Below are 20,168 nucleotides of genomic sequence, written 5' to 3'. Positions count from 1 at the left end.
AGAGTTAATTATGAAAAGAGTGAAGAGCGTTACATATAAAGTTTTGATGCTGCAACAACACAAGAGATGCTCACATACTTTGAGAAACAGGTAAAAAAGAAAGTTTCAAAAAAATGGTTAAAGAAGAAGAAATTAATTAATGATAAAGTTGTATCCAAAGTGGTGTGTTGGGAATTCAATATTGTATTTCTAAAGTAAAAAAGTCTTGTTATTTTATAAAATGAAGAAATGAAATGAGATGTTGAACAACGTGCGTGAGACATACACATGATTAAGTTTATCATCTTTTTGACCAACGTAGCTTGATTCCAACGCTTTGTTATAATTTGAGTAATGATCATATATGGTTTATCTAAAATATTCATCAAAATATGACACAATAATTGATTAGTTCATCTTGTGCTGTTGTTTTTTATATTTTATGGTGATTTTCACAATTGGTTATTGTTTTATTGTATTGATGGAATTCATGATGGGCAAAAGATTACTGTGATTAGCACCGTGGCTTTGGATTCTAAGGGCGATTCCAATACTGCACTATATTTGTTGTTGGTATCACTTTTTCTCTCTAATACTCCCACCATCTTTAATAATAAGATTAGTTTCAAGTAGTTGATATATCTTTTTCTATTTACACAACCATGGTTTCATCATATTGATCACCAATTTCGTATTACATAATGTATTATGTATAATTGCAACAAATATTTGTATGTTCATCTTCTCAAAGATCCCAGTGTTGATTTAGAAATGTTTTTAACAGATCTAGCTAGTGCATAAACTATCGGTGAAGAAATTTGAAGAAAGTTGCTGATTTCATTCAGAGTAGTACTTATCTTCCATTATCCAAAAGAAGGTCTATAATTAGGATGACTAGCAATTGGGATTATCTGATAATTGTATCAATTAACTACTTCTCTAGTAGGCTCGATATTTATTTGATCGTAGTATTTTTGGTAGAATATTCCTTCTGATCTTCAGACTCTAATGTATTCCGAATGCTAATTTAATAAAATTACAATTTCATTTAAAAAATGACTACTTCTCTAGTACAATTTTGTCATTGTAAAGTTATGTTAATGGGAGGGAGATACATCCCTTTGTTCTATAATTTCTATATTTTTATCTAATTTTCTTCTATATTTTTGGATCACAAAAAATTATTTTTTGTTATCCTTGTAGAGAGTTTCACCGTCATTCAAGCATAAATAATAGTTTTGAGGTACTGTTAAATTGGTTTCTTATGCTTGGACTTCCTCTTCATTCTGTTAAGTTTGATTGTGTAGCTTAAATCTCTGGTTTTTTAAAGTGTCTCGTTATGTAATGAATTAAAATTCTTAATATTACTAGTTTGTTTTATAGTTTTTTAGAGATGTTCTTAGTTAGTAAAGTCGTTTATAAATTTATTGTACATGCACCATAATGATTGAAAGTTTATTTTCTTATCATTGTTGTTGTTGTTTTAAACTATACTTGTTATTAATAAATAGCTTATCTTATATATAAGAAAAAACTCTTTGATGTTAAATTGCTCACACCTATTATATTTAAGTTAAATAATATTTTAGATCTTGTATTTTATAAAAATTACTGTTTAAATTTTTTATTTTGTTAAATGATAAATTGTACATTATATTTAATTACGCTTTCTACAATTATTTTTGCATAAAATTGTCTTCAAGTTAATTATATTAAAAGAAATTATTAAAAATTAAAATTTTAAAAAATATAATATCTATTTTATCATTTCAAATAAAAAAAAAATTAGTAAAATTTCCTATCCTTATTGTCTGAAATAGATAAATAAAAAATTACAGGTGTATCGTTACATACAGTTATTTAGAACATGGTGATGATGGTCCTGATGGATAAGCAACAAGAACTACACAATAAATGAATACCACTAAATTCCCTCATTTATTTTTCTTTTTTTTATTCAAAAATTATTTTAATTTCAATCTGTTAAAATGGGGAGTAAGTTTTTGTTTCATTTCTTATGGCTACAGTTTATCTATATTTATGAACAAACACACAAATGTTGTGTTGTAAATATTTTTTTTATGTATGGATTAGACAACACTCTTTTCACAAAATCCTCTAGATTTTTTTTTTCTTTTCTTTCAAACTTAATTTCAACCGTAACCACCATTTGCCACCAATTCTATCCGCAATTCAGCTTCGTGAAGCACAACAATGGCGGCCCTCAATATCATATCCCAGCCACCCACTTCTTCCTTTCTTAATTTTAAAATCAAGAACTCTTTTGATAACGGGCCTCTCTATGTACCCAATAAGCCAACTTTGTCTTCGGTGGCTAAGCAACTATCCAAATCTGGTAAATTCTCCATTTTTCTTTTCAATTCAATCCTATACTCTGATGGGTTTTGAATAAATTTCAAGTAGAACTCATGATAAGTTGAGAAAATTTGAGTAGGATCCTCTAACTATGAAACCTAATTTCATTTTTCATATATGGAAGTTAATTGGCTTATTGAAGTTGTAATGAATTATGCTCTGTTTGATTATCAGTCTATTCTCACATACATGTTTGTACTGGTCAGATAAAACCCATGGCTTAAAGTAGTAAAATGTGTGTTTTAAATTTAGAGTATGGTATAAGAGTGACATTTTCCCACTTGTATAAGGTGTCTATGAAAGGTGCTTTTTTTTTTTTTTTTAATTTCTTTTTAGGAAAGCTTCAAATGTGAGGTTTACAATGACATTGGTCAACCATGAGTAATCTCAAGATCTTGAGACATGTATTTTTTAATAGGCTCAAATTATTGAATAGTTAGTGTTACTATTGAAAAGAAGTTGCCTTCTTTAAAAACATGATCTGATCTTTCTATATTTCAGGGACTATTGCAGGCAGTGGATGTTCATGGATGCAAGGAAGCTCCACATGTTTCAACGCCGCTGCTGCCAATGACAGGCGGCGGGGCATTGTATATTCTGTGTTCCCCACAAAACCTGCACAAGTATCTTCTGTGCAGGACCTTTATGAGTTTATATGCTCAGGTCCTTTGCTAGAAAAAATGGGTTTTACACCTGAATCAGTAGCTGAGTCTGTTGATAAGTGGTTGGCTTATGGTTTGCACCTGTGTCGATTATTTCAGCTCGGTGAATTTGAACTTAATATTCCTCAGAAAGTGAGGTTTTATCATTATTATATACCTGTGTTTTTATGGTGTGAAGATCAAATTTCCCAACACATGTCTGGGTATAAGGAGGGAGAAGATATACCTCCTTTAGTGGTAAGGCTTTTTATATTGTAGGTCTTACTAGTACTACCTTTTTTCTTGTTCTGAGTATTGCTTTTTTGGGTCCCATTCTGCTTGTACATTTTTTGAAAGACTTTCAAAGTAATGCTAGGGAGTCCCATCATTGTTATTATTGCTTTATGTGCTAAAATTAATGATATGCTTGCTGAAAATTTGTCTGTGTTGCAGATTGGTTTCAGTGCACCACAAGGTTGTGGAAAGACAACACTAGTTTTTGCTCTTGATTATCTTTTTAAAATTACTGGCAGGTAAGACATAGAATTATAATAGCTTTTGTGTACAGTTCTAATAAATTTGATAGTGGGACTGCTGAAGTAGTTTTCAAATCTCAGGAGATCTGCCACAATATCTATTGATGACTTTTATTTGACAGCAGAGGGCCAGGTAAATATATCTCTCAGGATATTTGCACTTCCAAGATTTTGTGTTTTTATTTTCTTATTCGAGTTTGTGTTGAATGTAGGCTAAACTAAGAGAAGAGAATCCTGGAAATGCTCTTCTAGAGGTAGTAATCTACACTTTCTTTTTATTCTATTTATGGAGAAACGGAGTTCACTGATAACATACTAAATTTCTATAATCTAATCCTTCATATTTTAGTTTCGTGGAAATGCTGGCAGCCATGATCTTCCTTTCTCTGTTGAAACATTGACAGCTCTGAAAAAATTGAACAAAGAGGGTGAGTTGTTCTCATAAATTTACAGTTCAGTTTTCGTTGAAGTGCTGGTATTCTTGTGATCGATATATAATCATTAGTTCTATTATGGTTCATATTCTTGATTAGGTTCGTCCTTTTATTAATTGGGTAAACTGGATTATAAACAGAACATGAAAGCTTAGAGATTGAAATAGAATAAGTATTTTTCTTAAAGGATGCATGTCTAATATTTTGTCTTATTATTGGTATTCAGGTACAAAGATGAAGCTGCCTAGATATGACAAGGTTAGGCAACAGAGTTCGATTGTTGTTTCTTGAACAAAATGAAATCTAAAGTTGCTGATCAAAAATTCTTTTGCAGTCTGCATATAGTGGGAAGGGGGACAGAGCTGATCCTTCAACATGGCCTGAGATTGAGGGGCCACTTTCGGTACGAGTATTTCAGTTTAAACTTTAAGAGCAATATCAAATTCTTTTATTCTCATGACAATTTTACTCATCTAGAGAAATGATCATGTGAATGTTAGTAGTGCACTTGTCCAACAGTCCAAGTGTTATCACTACCATTAGTTTTTGTTACCACTTTTGAAATCCTCAAAAGGATTTAAAGTTTCTTTTGTGCTTTGGCTGTGATTTAGGTTGTCCTGTTTGAAGGTTGGATGCTTGGTTTCAAGCCTCTTCCAGTGGAAACAGTTAAGGCTGTTGATCCTCAGGTAATTGAAAATCAAATGTTTGAGGGTTTGCTGTTGCTATTTCTGTGTCCATTACTGATTCATAATCTGAATTTGGATTCTGCAGCTGGAGACAGTGAACAAAAATCTTGAAGCATATTATGATGCTTGGGACAAGTTCATAGGGGCATGGATAGTTATCAAGATTAAAGATCCAACGTGCGTCTTTCAGTGGCGTTTGCAGGTCGGAATTCGTCCTGACATACTATATTTATTTGCATTTTACTCATCACAATTCTCACCTATAAATTTTGGAACTCACAGGCAGAGATCGCCATGAGAGATGCAGGAAAACCAGGAATGTCTGATGAAGAGGTGGGATAGTTTTTTGACACACACAAACATTTATGTTTATCTGATGATTGTTAGAAAGCCTTAACAATGGAAACTGAAGTATTTTAAGGATAATTTGGCAGGTTAAAGATTTTGTTTCGCGGTATCTTCCAGCATATTATGCTTATCTTCCCACCCTTTACTCTGAAGGACCAAGTGGATCAGATCCAAAACATTATATCCTCATTGAAATTGATGAAGGGAGAAACCCAATCCTTGGCAACTAGTAATACATAATGCTTAACTTCAAATCAAGATCCAATTTTTTTTATTTTCTGCTGATGAAGTTTGCAGGAGAGGCTGGTGTAGTTGAAGAGGGAATAAATATGAAAACGTCCTCTCAGTTGGAGAACAGACCCAACTTACTCTTTTTTTTAGACATTTATTTTACAATTGTGCAGGAGTCCCATTTCATGATATACATTCACTTTGAAAATTTTCAAGTAATTGAGGATCTTCAAGCATGACTTGGAGGATCCTCAAGCTAGAAGATGGGGAGAGTCTGATGTTTCAAATTTCTTATTTGAAATTCATTGTGGGGAAAGTCTGTAAATGTACTGTGATGGGAATGGAAATAATATATATATATTGTTATATTTTTCTAGTGTTTTATACATAATTAGTACCTTGTAGTCAGATCAGAATATATAAACAACTTGTAATTTATATATATGATGTTTTTTCTTATTATTTGACATCTCACTAAAGAATGAAATCAAATACAGACTTATTACAGGAATAAGAAACCTTTGTTCTTTCCAACTGTGATAGCTTGAAGCAGCAATTATATATCTTAATGACAGCAGCAGCAATAACAACACTCACAGCAACAACCACAAGACAGCACAAACAGCCTGCATCAGAATAAAGAGTTGTTTTTTCATGGAACTCTACAGCTTTAAATTATATGAAAATGTATATATATTACCAGGCAGAGAGACACCCTTTTTCCTGTTGTCGTTTCTTGACATGATCACTGAATGACATCTTTTGCTGGGGTGGTGGTAGTTGTGGTGCACTAACTCTATCCATCTCTTTCTTTTAAGTCTTTTTTCTTTTTCTTCTTATGGTTCATTCTGTGTTCTGCAACTATTTAGTGATCATATATATTGTTGGGAAAGTGAAATCCTTTTGCTTCAATTGTAAATTTTCAGAAAATGAAAAACAGCTGTGAGATGGCAATGGATGTCTCCTCATTAAATTTTGGTGGTTAGTAGGAAGGTTTCTTTTTCATTAAATTCTAATGTGTTTCCTCTCTTCTCTTTACTATCCAACAAAGTGTATTAAATAATTGCCCAACTTTGGTACACATATGCAGGTGGAATGGAACTGTCACATGTTTGCTTTTAATGTTCGAACATGGCTGATTGAGCCATTATATATATCATCATCATCATATTATGAAATGGTATGGTGAATAGTATAAGCAGAAAATCATAAAATGGCATTGGTTAATTTAAAAAAAAAAAAATCCTTAGCAATGAACTTCTTGAATATATAAATAATAGTAACAAAGTATTAAGAATTTGTCTTGACAATTTTGCGAAAATGAAAATAACAACATTTTTTTTTCTTAAAAAAATATATATATTTTACCAAACACTCCTAGCAACAATTTTAACCTTGCATTTTTGAATTTGTTATACATTTTAATATGTAACATGTTAATTAAATTTCTTTATTTTTCTTTTCTTAAAAAAATATTGCAAAACATTGTTTTATTTTCTCATTAATTTGTTATACACACGAACTTAAATTACTGAAAACATAATATAAAGATTATTTTCCCAAATCACAGTATACTCAGTAACTTTTAGTTTCTCATTAAGTTACATTTGCTGGTTCCTTTATGTAACTTTTTGTATTTATACCTTATTTTAATATAAATTTTTAAAAGTACGTCTTTCTATTTTTTTTTTTTTTAATTTTCGTTCAAAGTGGAGAAATATAAAGGAAAGAAATTCCTTCCTTATTTTTATAAAGTGTGAAAATTGCCAACTTTAAGTTTGTTCTACGTTTTACTTTACAGCTCATATGTATTAGACAAAAAAGAAAAAAAAAAATAAAGAGGTGAGATCTTTAACACATAAAGCCAACTTGTCATGGGCCCAAGTTGGGCTGGAGAAAGCATTTCTATGGGCTGCAACTGCAAAGATTATTTTTTCTAATGAATATTATCACATTTTACCAAAATGAAATTAATTAAGAAAAAATAATTTCATCCTCTCAAAAAATAAAAATAAAAATAAAAAAATTTCTTGTTCCATGTATATCTTGTTGAGTATGAAGAGCAAGTATTACAATACAATTTCAATCCAAGTCAAACAACGAATAAAATAACAAAATGGGTTAAATCCCATTGATCATGATTCATGATTAATGGGGACAACAAACAACAATTACACCAAAGCTTCTCTTATTTATTTGGTCCTAATTAATAATGAAAAAAAAAAAATAACAAAACTCTCCTCCAACCCAAATCAATAGATTGAGTGGTATTTATATATATATTTAATATTTAGTATTAATAAAAAATAATAATAAAAAAAACCATCAAAACAAAAAAAGCCGTGTCTGTACATGATCATCTTGTGATTTAATTTGATATAGCTTGATCATTCTTTTTCTTCTTATAATATTATATCAATTCAACTCCGGCCTTCTAAATTTTGAAGATCTATCTCTTTCGAACTGCAAAAACCAAACGCAAAATCAGCAAAAATTACATTTGATATGATTTTTCAGATTTTTTTTTTTTTTTGCATTTATATTAAAATTAATGATTATTATTATTATGTATTTTTTGTAATAAATATTTACAAATATGTAAAAATTGTCTAGAAATTAAATATATAAATAAAAGATTATATTATTCTACCTTAGTCCAATTGCTTCTGAGCTTTTCATCAACCTTAGTCGTTTGCATGAGTCAACAAACATTCTGCTCAGAAAAAAAAAATTAAAATTAAAATTAGTTACACATTCCTATATATATATATATACACATGATATAAATATATATATATATATATAATTTTTGTGATGACTTACTTCCATGGAACATCTCCAACAAGCATCCAATCACCATCTTTGTCCTCATAAGTTGGTACATACTCCATTCCACTAACAGGGTCCATTAGTTTTCTCTCATTCACATAATTACCTGTAATAAACAATAATTAAATCAAAATCATTAACTTCATTTAAGTTTGCTTAATTATAATGAACCTATAACTAATTAAAACAAAAAAAAAAAAAAAAACTTACGAATGGTCAAACAGCTAGAAAACATGCCCTGAAGAGCAATTAAAAGATGATGATAGCTCTGATAGATCTGAAGATCCACTTTCCTCAGATATGGAGCTCCATCTAATCCCACCTTTACCAATTTACATTTCTTCATAACATTCATTCTTGATCCTCTCACAGGTGGCCACCCCACCATTTGTGCCCTATATAATTTCAATTCATTAATTAATTAATCACCCATACAATACATATATATATGTAAGGAATTTTGTATAATGATTAATCGATCTTACTTTGGTGGTGGAGGTTTTGAAACAGAGCTTGATTCATCACCTTCATCTTCATCAAGATTAAGATCAATGGTTTCTGAGAATCCACGTTTGGTGCCACGTGTATCGCCAGGCAATCCCAAGGTTAGTTTGGTCTCTTCGAAATTGAGCTCGACGGATTCTGATTCCGACGACTGGTTTCCGTTTCCGGCTGACATTTTTGGGGTTTGCAGAGATTTTTGGGAATTATAATAAAAGAGTTTTGTTTGGAGGTGACTTAACTGTTGGTGGGTTTGTGTTGTGAGCTATTATATATTGGCAAGTTAAAGAAGGAGAGATATTAATTTCAACGAATGGATTCGTGACACGTGTTGAGTCATCGTCCACGTAAGAAACAGACAATATATGTGAAAGAAGCGCGTGTGTCTGATTTCAGTGCTTCAGAGTTTGGGCCCTCTGTCGGCCTTTCTTTCCTTGTTTTATCACTCATTAATTGTTTCTTTTTAATGACATTAATATATCAACCATTAATTCACAAAATAAAATAAATATTGTCAAAATATATATATGTGATAACGATACTTAAAAATACCACTAGTAGTATTTCTCTTATATATTCATTACAATTTTAAATAATTTTAATTTGTATTCACAATTAGTACTTCCCTATGCTGTAATAATAATATTGGTATAATCAAATCCTTTCATCCTTAATATTTTCTTAATTTAAAAAATGTTAAATTTTAGGAAGAAGGAAGAAGGTGAGTATATGATCATTAAGGTAGGGTTTATTTTAAAATTAATTGATAATTAAAGTAGTAATTCATACATTTTATATATGTTAATGTGAGTTATGATACACTATTCTCACATTTGAGCTTGAAAGTGTGAGTACAATAATCGACTTTTAAGAGATAACGAGAGGGTCAAAACATGACATTTTGAAGGAATCTTACAAAATTAAATCTTGAAATTTGTGGGTATACATGGTGAAAAATTTGAGAATGAAACATAAACGTTTCATTGATAATATATTAGAATTTAGGATAAAGATACATAAAGTTTTATGCATTTTTAAACTAATTGACAACAAAAAGAGTAAGCTCATATATTTTATATATGATATTATCTTTCTACGCATTAAAAATATAAGATTATTTCTAATAATAAATTGATGACTATTTAGAATCTATAATATCGCGCTCATAGAAACTTTTTATTTATTAAAAATTTCATCTAAACTATTTATATTTATAATATTGTTAAAATAAATTATTTTTGTTTTATGGTACCACATAAGCTCCACAAGTTTTATTTGAATAAAATTCATTTAAGATTTATAAAGAAATTTATTTTCTTATCTGTAATTAATAAAAAAAAATGTTTTTGAAAAATAATTTTTTATTTATTGATAATTAATAAGAATAATTCTTTTTAAATTTATATTTACATGTGCGGTGAGGATATAAAAATAACATTTTAATTACATCAATATATTTTGTTAACTACATAAAATAAAACTTTTAACAAAATTTAAAATATAGAAATTGGGGAGGAATTTTTAAGGTGGAAAAATATTCAGAATAGAGTATGCAAAAAAAATTCCATTAATAATTTATTTAAGGAAGGAAAATTAGAATTGGTAGGAATTTTGTTAATTATTGTTGTTTTGTTACGTGTGGAGGAATAAAGAAAGTAATAAAGTGAGATGAGTTGCTCGTGTGTGTTAAGAGAAGTGGGACCCACGTGTGTTATTAGAAGTCAACATAAAAAGAGAGAGAAAGTCAATAAATTAAAAAACGTGGGGACCTATTTCACCTTCTACCATGTGATCCTGTTGGTTTGTCGGGTTTTGTAATGAAAACAAGAATCTTCCTTTTTTTATTAAAAAAGAAAAAATAATTTATTATTTTAATTGACAGACTGACTGACACGTGGTGGACTCCACCCGTTTTCGCTCGCGGTTTACCGTTGTTAGTCAGTTAATTCCCGGGATTTCCGCCTCTTGTCTCCTTACTTCTTCTAATTACCCAAAACCAAATGGCAAATGCTAAGAGATCTCTAAGAACCCGTTAAATTTAGTGTTACACTATCATCAAATTTAGTGTCATAAAGTATTACCACTCTAATTACAACACCAAAAATTATATTAAAAAAATATTTTTTATTATTATATTATTTTTTTAATAAAATTAAAAAAATTAATATCATATTAATTAACTAAAATCACAACAATGTATCCCTCTAAATGAAAAAGTGATGCATACAACACATAGTTTGAATTTTATTTTCGGCTAAAATTATATTTAATAACTATAAAAATAATAATTAAAAATTTAAATTTATTTTTATGTAAAATTAATAATTTTATTTTAAATTATATTACATGTATGAAATTATATTTACTCTAAAATAGGTGTCTTGAATGCGAAAATAGGTAGGAGTATATCAATGCACCACTTTTAAAAGGATACATTATTTTTAACATGTTAAATTTTTTTGAATTTTTCAAAATTTTACAAAATGTCTTAAATAATTATAATATGCACGACTATAAAAATGTTAGACTAAAAAAATTTGTGAGGTGCCGAAACAATATATTACATTTAAAAAGGTGTATTGTAGATTTTCTCAAAATTAAAATTTTAATTTAATAAATAAATCAAATAATATAAATATTATTTTTTTTTTTAAAAAAAAAACATATACCGTGTCTACAGTGCACAGCATATATGCCGTGCACTGTAGCATTAACCTCAAAATGCTGTGTTTAATGGTGCCTCCTTGGAACAAAAAGGAACGACATTTATATAAAATGCCGCTTCCTTGGAGAAGCTCTAAAACGGACCAACCACTTTAATAATATTATTAATATAATTAAATGTTAAATACACATAATTTACAAAATTAATTTTTAAAAATATCAATAACTAATCGTAATAATATTATACTTACACTTACAGAATATGCACAATATTGATACTCAATAATAATGTTCAAATGAAAATTTTACAATACACATCTTTATCTATTTTAGTATAAAAGAATTTTTTAATTTTTTTTTATAATCGTGTACATTATACTTATTTAAGATATTCTTTAAAATTTTAAAATTAAAAAAAAAATTAACATATGAAAATAGGGTTCAAACTGTTTGTTGCACTTGTGACCATTTTATTTTATACGCGTGTGAAATATACTAATTGAATATTGATTTCTATATTATATACATATCTAATAACTTTTAAAAATATAGTAAGCTTCTACAATGCACTCTTTTAAAAGGAATGCACTGATGCACACATTTAAAAGGGATGCATTGATGCGCCCTATACTTATTTCGGGATTTAGAAAATTCTTTTAGTCAATTTTTTTAATATTCATGTACGTTACAGTTATTTAAGATATTTTATAAAATTTTGAAAAATTTAAACTAGTTTATAATATAGAAAACTGTGTTCAAATAGTTTATTTTACACGCGTATAAAATAAAATAATCACGCGTGCAACATACTATATATTTTAACCTTGTTTTTAGCGTGTTAAATTTTCTGAATTTTTTAAAATTTTATAAGATTTCTTAAACAACTATATCATATACATGACTATGAGAAAAAAAAATTGACTAAAAAATTATTTCAGATACTAAAATTGATAGGGGTGTATCAGTACATCATTTTTTAAGGGAGTTGTAGAATTTTATATTTTTAAAATATTTTAGGTATAATTTTTATCAAATAATTAATTTTAGAGATATAACCAAAATATTTTGTGTCGACGAATTTTTCTTATAAGGTAATATACTACAAAAATTAACTCTATAACTAAATTGATTTTATTTTTAAAATACAGAGTTTAAACAACGTGCAAAACTAGTGCTTTAATTTTCACATCTAATTATTTTAAAAAATATTTTAGTAATTGTTTAATTAAACTATTTTTTTATTTGAATTTAATACAATAATCAATAAACTCACAATAATCAATTACATGGATTATATATATATATCAGTGCCTTCATGATCATCATAGTTAAGTTATTAATATTTATATATTCAGCTTAATTTTATCATTAACTATATCCCAACCCAAGTCCCATTCGACACGTACGTAATTGTGAACAAACTGTGGGTCAAGCATTTATTTTATTTTAAAATACAGCTATAACAGGTATAAATTATCATGTATTAACTTTTCTTCCATTATTACGTGAGGTATTTGATTAAATTATACATATCGATTTTAATTATAGTATATTATAGTAAATAATTATTTGGGTACGCACACATAATAATGTCATGGTCATCATTATTGACCATAATTCAGGAGATAATATACCAAGAAAAAAAAGTACAGAAAATGTATATAGCATGCATGATGAAATTGATCATATATATTAACATTAATTAAAACTACTAATAATTAATTTATAACTTAATTTTCTGTAATGAAAAAAAAAAAAATACAAGTTAGGAAACTATACTTTACAACCCTAGTTAATAAATTTAAATATACTGAAATATATACTGGTGTATTTTTGGTTGAATAATGCAAATATAATATATATATAATTTTTGTGATGAGTTATAGGATTGAGAATTAAGAAAGGGCCTAGCTATATAGCATAGTTACACATCTATTAGTAATTCTATTCTAAGCTTACGTTAATTCAAACCAAGCTATGTACGTTTATAATTTTTAAATTGATTTTTTTTCGATTAAAGTAAAAAAAAAAATATATAATATGAAAAATAGAAGCCATCCAGATATGTATAGAGTATTTTCTCGAAAAAGAAAGTAATATAGATAATAATAATAATAATAATAATAATAATAATAGAAAAAAGGGTAGCACCCAAGTACTGTCTGGTACTTATTACATATATGTATGTTAGACATATTCCATGTGACAAGTATATATGTATATTATTATATAGTGGTATGATTATATGGACCAATATCAGTCTACAAAAAGAATATATAATATTATATGTAAATTTATTTTTGCTTATTTTTCCCCTATGTTTTAACGCACATATATACATGCTCAAAGTCGATCTTAAATATTAATTAATTAGTGTGGTTTATTTTATTATATAGAAATTTTTCACAAAATGATCGAGAGGACATTTCAAATTATGCTGCTATATTAATTGTCAAATAATGCATATATATAAATTCAATGTAACTCATCCTGATCAATAATTAATTTATATGTGCTTTTGTTTTGGTCATTTGATGTATAAAACATCATGATTGTTGTTTTCATTATTTGGGAACATTATATCATATATATTTTTGGATTTATACGTACTATTAAATAATTAAAATTATTACGCAAGAAATATAATGCTAATTAAGAATATTTATAAGCTAGATTATGATTTCATTTCAAAACTAATTATATAGGTTCAGTATAGTGTTTCTTATACGTACATAAATTATAATTTGGTTTTCATGTAGGGTCACATCACATTATTATTACTATTATTTAAAAAAAAAAGATTATCAATTTAATTTTAATATTATCAGTTTCAGTTTTCTAACGCATGTATTTTTATATATAACAACAAGAAGCAGACAGTCAATTGATATGTATACTGTATACATATAAATATATACATGATTTAATTAATGAGAACATCAGAATTAATTAATTAATTAATGTTTTGTAATATATATTAATAATAATTGATTGAGGTTCATGAATATGGTTGATATACTATATATATATAATTAATAATTAATTAACAGATCTCTTCTATATATAAAATATCATAAATATATGAAACTAATAAACTGATCGATCTCACCAACAACTTAGAAGCTAAAATCGTTTAAAGATCGATGACGGACTCATATTTTTTTCTGCTAATTAATTTTTAAATTATAAGTAATATATTATTGATTTGACTAATTAAATTCATCAATATAATAAATGTATGTTTAAAGCATCGCGAAAGTAACATTATTTGTTATATAATATTTTTCATATATATATATATATTGTGTTGCTGAAACCTTACTCTAAACTGATGTTACTGCTTCTGCAATTATAAGTCCAATTTGGTATATATAAAAGCTCTTAATTAACTAATTGATTAATTAATTAATATAAATAAAATTGACCTCGTGCAACGAATTGTAAAGGTCAAGCTAGTTAAGTTATTTTGTCCATATTTTTTTTCTTTTTAAGGCATATAGTTAAATATACTTCTGTGTATTTTAATGTATCTATATATATGTTTTTATATTTATATATATATATATATATATCAACATGATCTTATATTTATATCTATATATATTGCAAGTAGACAGTCCGACAAATACAATTAGCCTTGTTTGTAGCTAAAGATTCCTAATATATTTCATGTATCACATCTCAAATATATATTTGTATCTAATAACCAAATAAGTAAAATCGCATTTCTATGTATAAATATATATATTTTTTTTGTTTTTGATATTAATATATAATATGGTTTATATATATTTATATGTTATTGATAAAAAGGTTCCTTTTTTTAAAAAAAATAAAAATAAAAAGGTTAATAATATAATCAAGAATAAGATCGATCCTGCTTCCAATAAACTAGTGTTGCTATTTATTTGTTGATTTATATGATTGGGGGTGTTTGGTATGAGGTGTTCAAAATAATTTGATTATAGGGAATATTATGAAGGAGAATATGATTATAGGGAAATGTGTAAACTGTGTTTGGCAGTGTAGGGTAATATGTAATCATATTACTGTTAATTAAATTACACTGTTTGGTTGAGTACATGAATCTTATATATTATTTTAAAAAATTAAAATAAAAAATATTTTTTTATTATATCTATTATAAAATAATTTATTAAAGAAATATATTTATTAATTAGTAAACATTAAATTTTAGGGAAATTACCCCATATTTTTTTAACTTTTTTTTTTCAAATTTATGGTTTGGGTTTCTAAAGTGGTTGAAGCGCTAGTTGCAATAAGGGTTTCTATACGATTTTTTGTTGCAATTTAGGTTGCAGCGCTAATTGCAATAGGGGTTTCTATGTAGACTTCCGTAAAAATGCAAAAAAGAAAAAAAAAAACTATTTTAAAGTGTAAAAATAATAAAAAAAAAACCTAAATTTTATTGTATTTTTTATTAATTAAAATGAACATTTCTATATATTTTATCACTATGTTATTTATTTTTGTTCGCTATGTCATTTATGTACACCATCCGTATAAAATTTATGTATAATAAATATATATATATGTTATTGCTAATAATATAAAAATAACTCAATTAAAAAAAAACGATCTCACAGACTAAATATATATATTGTAATATTTTATTTATAATAAATCATAATATTATTATTAATTAAATTTGTTTATTAATTCAAAAAATGCTATTCAAATTAATATAATGGAAGGTAATAATTCAATCCTACCCTTTTTTAAGGTATGGACATTACCCTCCTTAAGGGTAGTTATATTACTAGGGGAATAACATTCTAAAGCTAAATCCTCAAAACAAACAAGGTAATGTTTCACATTACCATTACCTTACTAGCATTAACCTATTCCAAACAGCCCCTATTCGTCACATTAATTAATGACGCGATAATGACAAGAGAAAAAATTTGAAAAAAAATAAAAAATAAAACAATGATAAAAAGAGGTTAATTAACTGTACGTTAACGAAAAACAATGCCGTTTCAAAAAAAAATAAAAATTAAACACTTAATTAACTGTAATATTTGATATATAGTGGGCTTGATTTGAATTCCAAAAGTACTTCAACTTGATCTATACGTATAAACATGATTTATATCATGTCACAACCTAAATTTTTTGTGTTTAAATGTGAGTTTTAGTTGTAACAAATAGTTATCACTTATAACTAAAATATAGTAATTAAATTAAATTGTCATTAATTTAATTTTAGTCATAACAAGTATTGTGATTAGTTAAAAATACATTTAATTACAATACTAATTAATACTTATATCCATGTACTTTTTAATCACAGCATAAAAATGATAATTTATAATTAGTTATAATATGTTTATTTTTAGTGCTCACAAGTTTTATTGTGATATATAAGTAAAAATTTTATAGTGTATGTACATGCATACGTATCCATTAATAATTTTATTAATCCAATTACTATCATGTTTAGTTAATATATAGTATGTTATGTTATATTATAATTATCTGATTAATTAGTTAATTTGTTAGAGATTTTATTACAATGGAAGAAAATCAAGATATTACAACTTTATTGTAATAATACAATACAAGGACCAACAAAGAGATTAAATAAATGTTATAACAACATAATATACAATATATATACACTATATATATTATATATAAGAAATGTAGAAGAAGATGATTACAACACATGTAATATAATATATGTATATATATAACAAGAGAATAATATATATAAACACTCACTCACAACCTTGAGTGTAGATTAGTGAGGATCACCATGACTTGAACAAGGTATTACACCTTTGTCCAAAAGCTTATTTCTTCCTATCTCTAAGCACTAAGGGAACTCTCTAGGAAATAACTTTAGGAATTATCAAGCCTTTTAGGGTTTTCTAGCAAAGTGCTTTCTTGATAGAAAACTTTTTCTCCAAAATGAGCACCTTAGACCTCTTTATATAGTGTTTAGGATATCATCACCATTTGAAATTCAAACTCATAACCCCATAGATGTTATGGACTCAAATGTAACTCCTACACACACCATAACTCCTATAGCATTAAGAATTTCAAATTAAGAGGTGTAACATCTTTTTACACTCTTAATGTTGGTGATGATGGTGGAGGTTACTCATAGTAACAAGTAACTCCCAAATGTTACAAAAAGATGACAACTAATATACATTGTCATATGTTACATATTATTAGTTTATTACACATATTTAATCTATATATTATATTATTATAAATAATATAACAATCCCCCACTAGATTAAATATTATCTCTTTAGTAACAAACTTGTAACTTTTGTAACATTTATTTAATCAATCAAAAATATTATATCAAAATATAACATTCCCCCACTTTGATTGACTAAATACACACTTTTAAGAAGTCTTGCTTAGGTGCATTAGATAAAATGTCTTTCGACTTGAATTTTATTTTAGTGTAATTACCACAAAGTTTGATGAAATTTTGGTTGCCGTAGCATTGAACCATTATTCCTTTAATACAAACCGGTGATAACACACACACCCTCGCTAATGCTCACTTGAGACCGCATGTCTCGCTCTTGCACCGTTAATGGCCATGTGCAAAATTCCAATTCATGGACTCTCTAGAGAATAACTCCCAATTCTCATAAGAGGCGGCACCACCTCTAGTCCATATAGGTGGAGTTTTAATGTCTCACCACTCTTTAGACACTTCTTAAGCTTAAGTGAGTTTCTTAAGCTTAAGCTCCATTAAAAAACCTTTCGGTTTTAACCCTCAATTTTCACCACATGTACTCATTCATAGATGAGACAATTGAGTACCATATTTACTCTATTGACTTGTTATTACCTATTGAACTTAAGACTAGATGTTTACTAGTGTTAAGATAGGTTACCACCAATGAGAGAAACACTAAGGGAGTTTAGGTCCCATCCCTCGAAAATTCATGCTTTAATCTTGTACGGAGATTAAGCGATTTGTTATAACCTCTCACTATTGATTCCATGTGAATCATGCATGCCAAAATATAGTGTTCACTTTGTGACCACTTTTCTCCTTAAGTACTTAAGCTTTGAAAATTCAATCATATAAGATTAATTTTCACACAACTCAAATTCTCAATAATTTTGATACCAAACATATCAAAAATACACCAATTTAGACACCAAACATGTCTAAATTCTCATATTTTATTTTTAGACACCAAGTATGTCAAATTTCCTCATATTGGAGTATACACCCCACACTTTCACATTTCATTATCAAGACAATATATTGATTTTAAAATATAGAAGACCACTTTGTCTCTATAATTTTTTTTTAAAAAAAAAAATTAATTTCCTTCTTGAAATTATTTTTACCAAAAACACCAAATATGTCAATATTTTCACTTATGCACATAGCCAACTTGATTTAGAATTTGAATTCAAAATCAAATAAATTAATCAACAATGTCTCAACACATTTTGATTAAATTTGTGGTTCACCCCCACATTTCTAGCATAAAGTGTATATAAAATATCACTTTTGTGTATTTCCTCTTGAATTGACTTTTTAAGGTCATTTTTAAAATACCATTTGATATTTTTAGTTTTCTCACCAAAACTAAAATATCAAACTCACATCACCTCTTACAAAATAATGTGATTATTTATCCATTATTTTAAAGTTATCTCTTCAATGAGATTAACCCAAATATTACACTAAGGTTAACAAAATTCTCATCAATTTTGTTCACTACTTTGATAATTTAAGATTCAAAATTGCTTCTCTAATTTTGAAATCTTTTCATAATTTTTGAATCCACATTGATTCACTTTGTTTGAGTCTAAAATTACTCTTTCAATTTATGGCTCATTTCACAAGTTTGGATCCACTTTTGATCCATTTGCTCTTGCATGAGAAGACAATTCTCATAAGTGTAACTCTCATAGTTCACTTTTTTATCTCATAAAATGAGATAATTATCACTTTAAATTCTGAAAAATGTAACTTCTCACAAGTTACAATTTCTTTTCTCAAAATCAATATTGGAAAAGGAATTCCAAATATTCACTTTATTCACAATATAGATGATAATAATCTTCACATCAATAGCAATAAATAATATTATATTACTATCAACATTATTATCATATTATATATAACTCATATATTAATATAATATGTATTTTACTAATTAACATCTCATATGTAACATACACATAATATCAATATTAAATTCACAATATATATGTTACATATCTCATATATATATATAACATACATACTATAATATACATATATATCATATACACATAATATATACATTAATTACACAACTATATATGTTACATACCTCACACATATATAACATATATATACACATTAATATACATAATATATATTATATACATATATATATATAACATATATTATACATGCATGTCTCATACAAATACATAAAAATAATTATTTCTACATATTTAATCTCACTAATATATATTATATCCCATGCTCTACATATATATAATATATATTACTCATATATAGACATGCTATATATTATATATCTCACATATATATACATACAATAACATGATATAAAATTCAAATATCATATTATATACTACTATATATATTAATATGATACAAACACATAATCACATATATGTCACATATATATAACTCATATATATCATATATATTACTATCATATAAAATAGTAAATCACATTATATACCACCATGCTCACACATGAATGGTTTTTACATAAAATCTCTTATCCTTGTATTCTCACAATCTTGATTTATCTCCTCTTCCATTGAAAATGGATAAGCTTTTGATTGTTAGAGATTTTATTACAATGGAAGAAAATCAAGATATTACAACTCTATTGTAATAATACAATACAAGGACCAACAAAGAGATTAAATAAATGTTATAACAACATAATATACAATATATAT

General features: G+C 26.8%; 2 protein-coding genes across 3 annotated transcripts; one reads left to right on the top strand and one right to left on the bottom strand.

Annotated features, from left to right (window-relative positions):
* Positions 1 to 1,924: 1,924 nt before the first annotated feature.
* Positions 1,925 to 5,693, top strand: LOC115705285 (D-glycerate 3-kinase, chloroplastic). Of its 2 annotated transcripts, none has more exons than XM_030632588.2 (12): positions 1,925 to 2,335; positions 2,869 to 3,254; positions 3,450 to 3,529; positions 3,614 to 3,665; positions 3,745 to 3,786; positions 3,882 to 3,960; positions 4,193 to 4,224; positions 4,301 to 4,369; positions 4,578 to 4,652; positions 4,738 to 4,854; positions 4,935 to 4,985; positions 5,087 to 5,693. In XM_030632588.2, exons 1-12 carry the CDS (start codon positions 2,194 to 2,196, stop codon positions 5,228 to 5,230), a joined length of 1,269 nt encoding a protein of 422 aa, XP_030488448.2. In that variant the 5' UTR covers positions 1,925 to 2,193; the 3' UTR covers positions 5,231 to 5,693. The 2 variants fall into 2 exon arrangements, with proteins under 2 accessions (XP_030488448.2, XP_030488447.2); XM_030632587.2 differs by having other exon boundaries at positions 2,857 to 3,254.
* On the bottom strand, positions 5,652 to 8,820 carry LOC115705343 (auxin-responsive protein IAA17). The gene is made up of 6 exons (XM_030632660.2): positions 8,546 to 8,820; positions 8,271 to 8,455; positions 8,055 to 8,166; positions 7,882 to 7,944; positions 5,932 to 7,694; positions 5,652 to 5,857 (listed from the first exon to the last, which is right to left on the bottom strand). Exons 1-5 carry the CDS (start codon positions 8,737 to 8,739, stop codon positions 7,652 to 7,654), a joined length of 597 nt encoding a protein of 198 aa, XP_030488520.1. The 5' UTR covers positions 8,740 to 8,820; the 3' UTR covers positions 5,652 to 5,857; positions 5,932 to 7,651.
* Positions 8,821 to 20,168: the final 11,348 nt, after the last annotated feature.

Source organism: Cannabis sativa, chromosome 1, assembly GCF_029168945.1.
Source record: "Cannabis sativa cultivar Pink pepper isolate KNU-18-1 chromosome 1, ASM2916894v1, whole genome shotgun sequence".
NCBI lineage: Eukaryota > Viridiplantae > Streptophyta > Magnoliopsida > Rosales > Cannabaceae > Cannabis > Cannabis sativa.
This window is presented reverse-complemented; position numbering and strand designations above follow the sequence as displayed.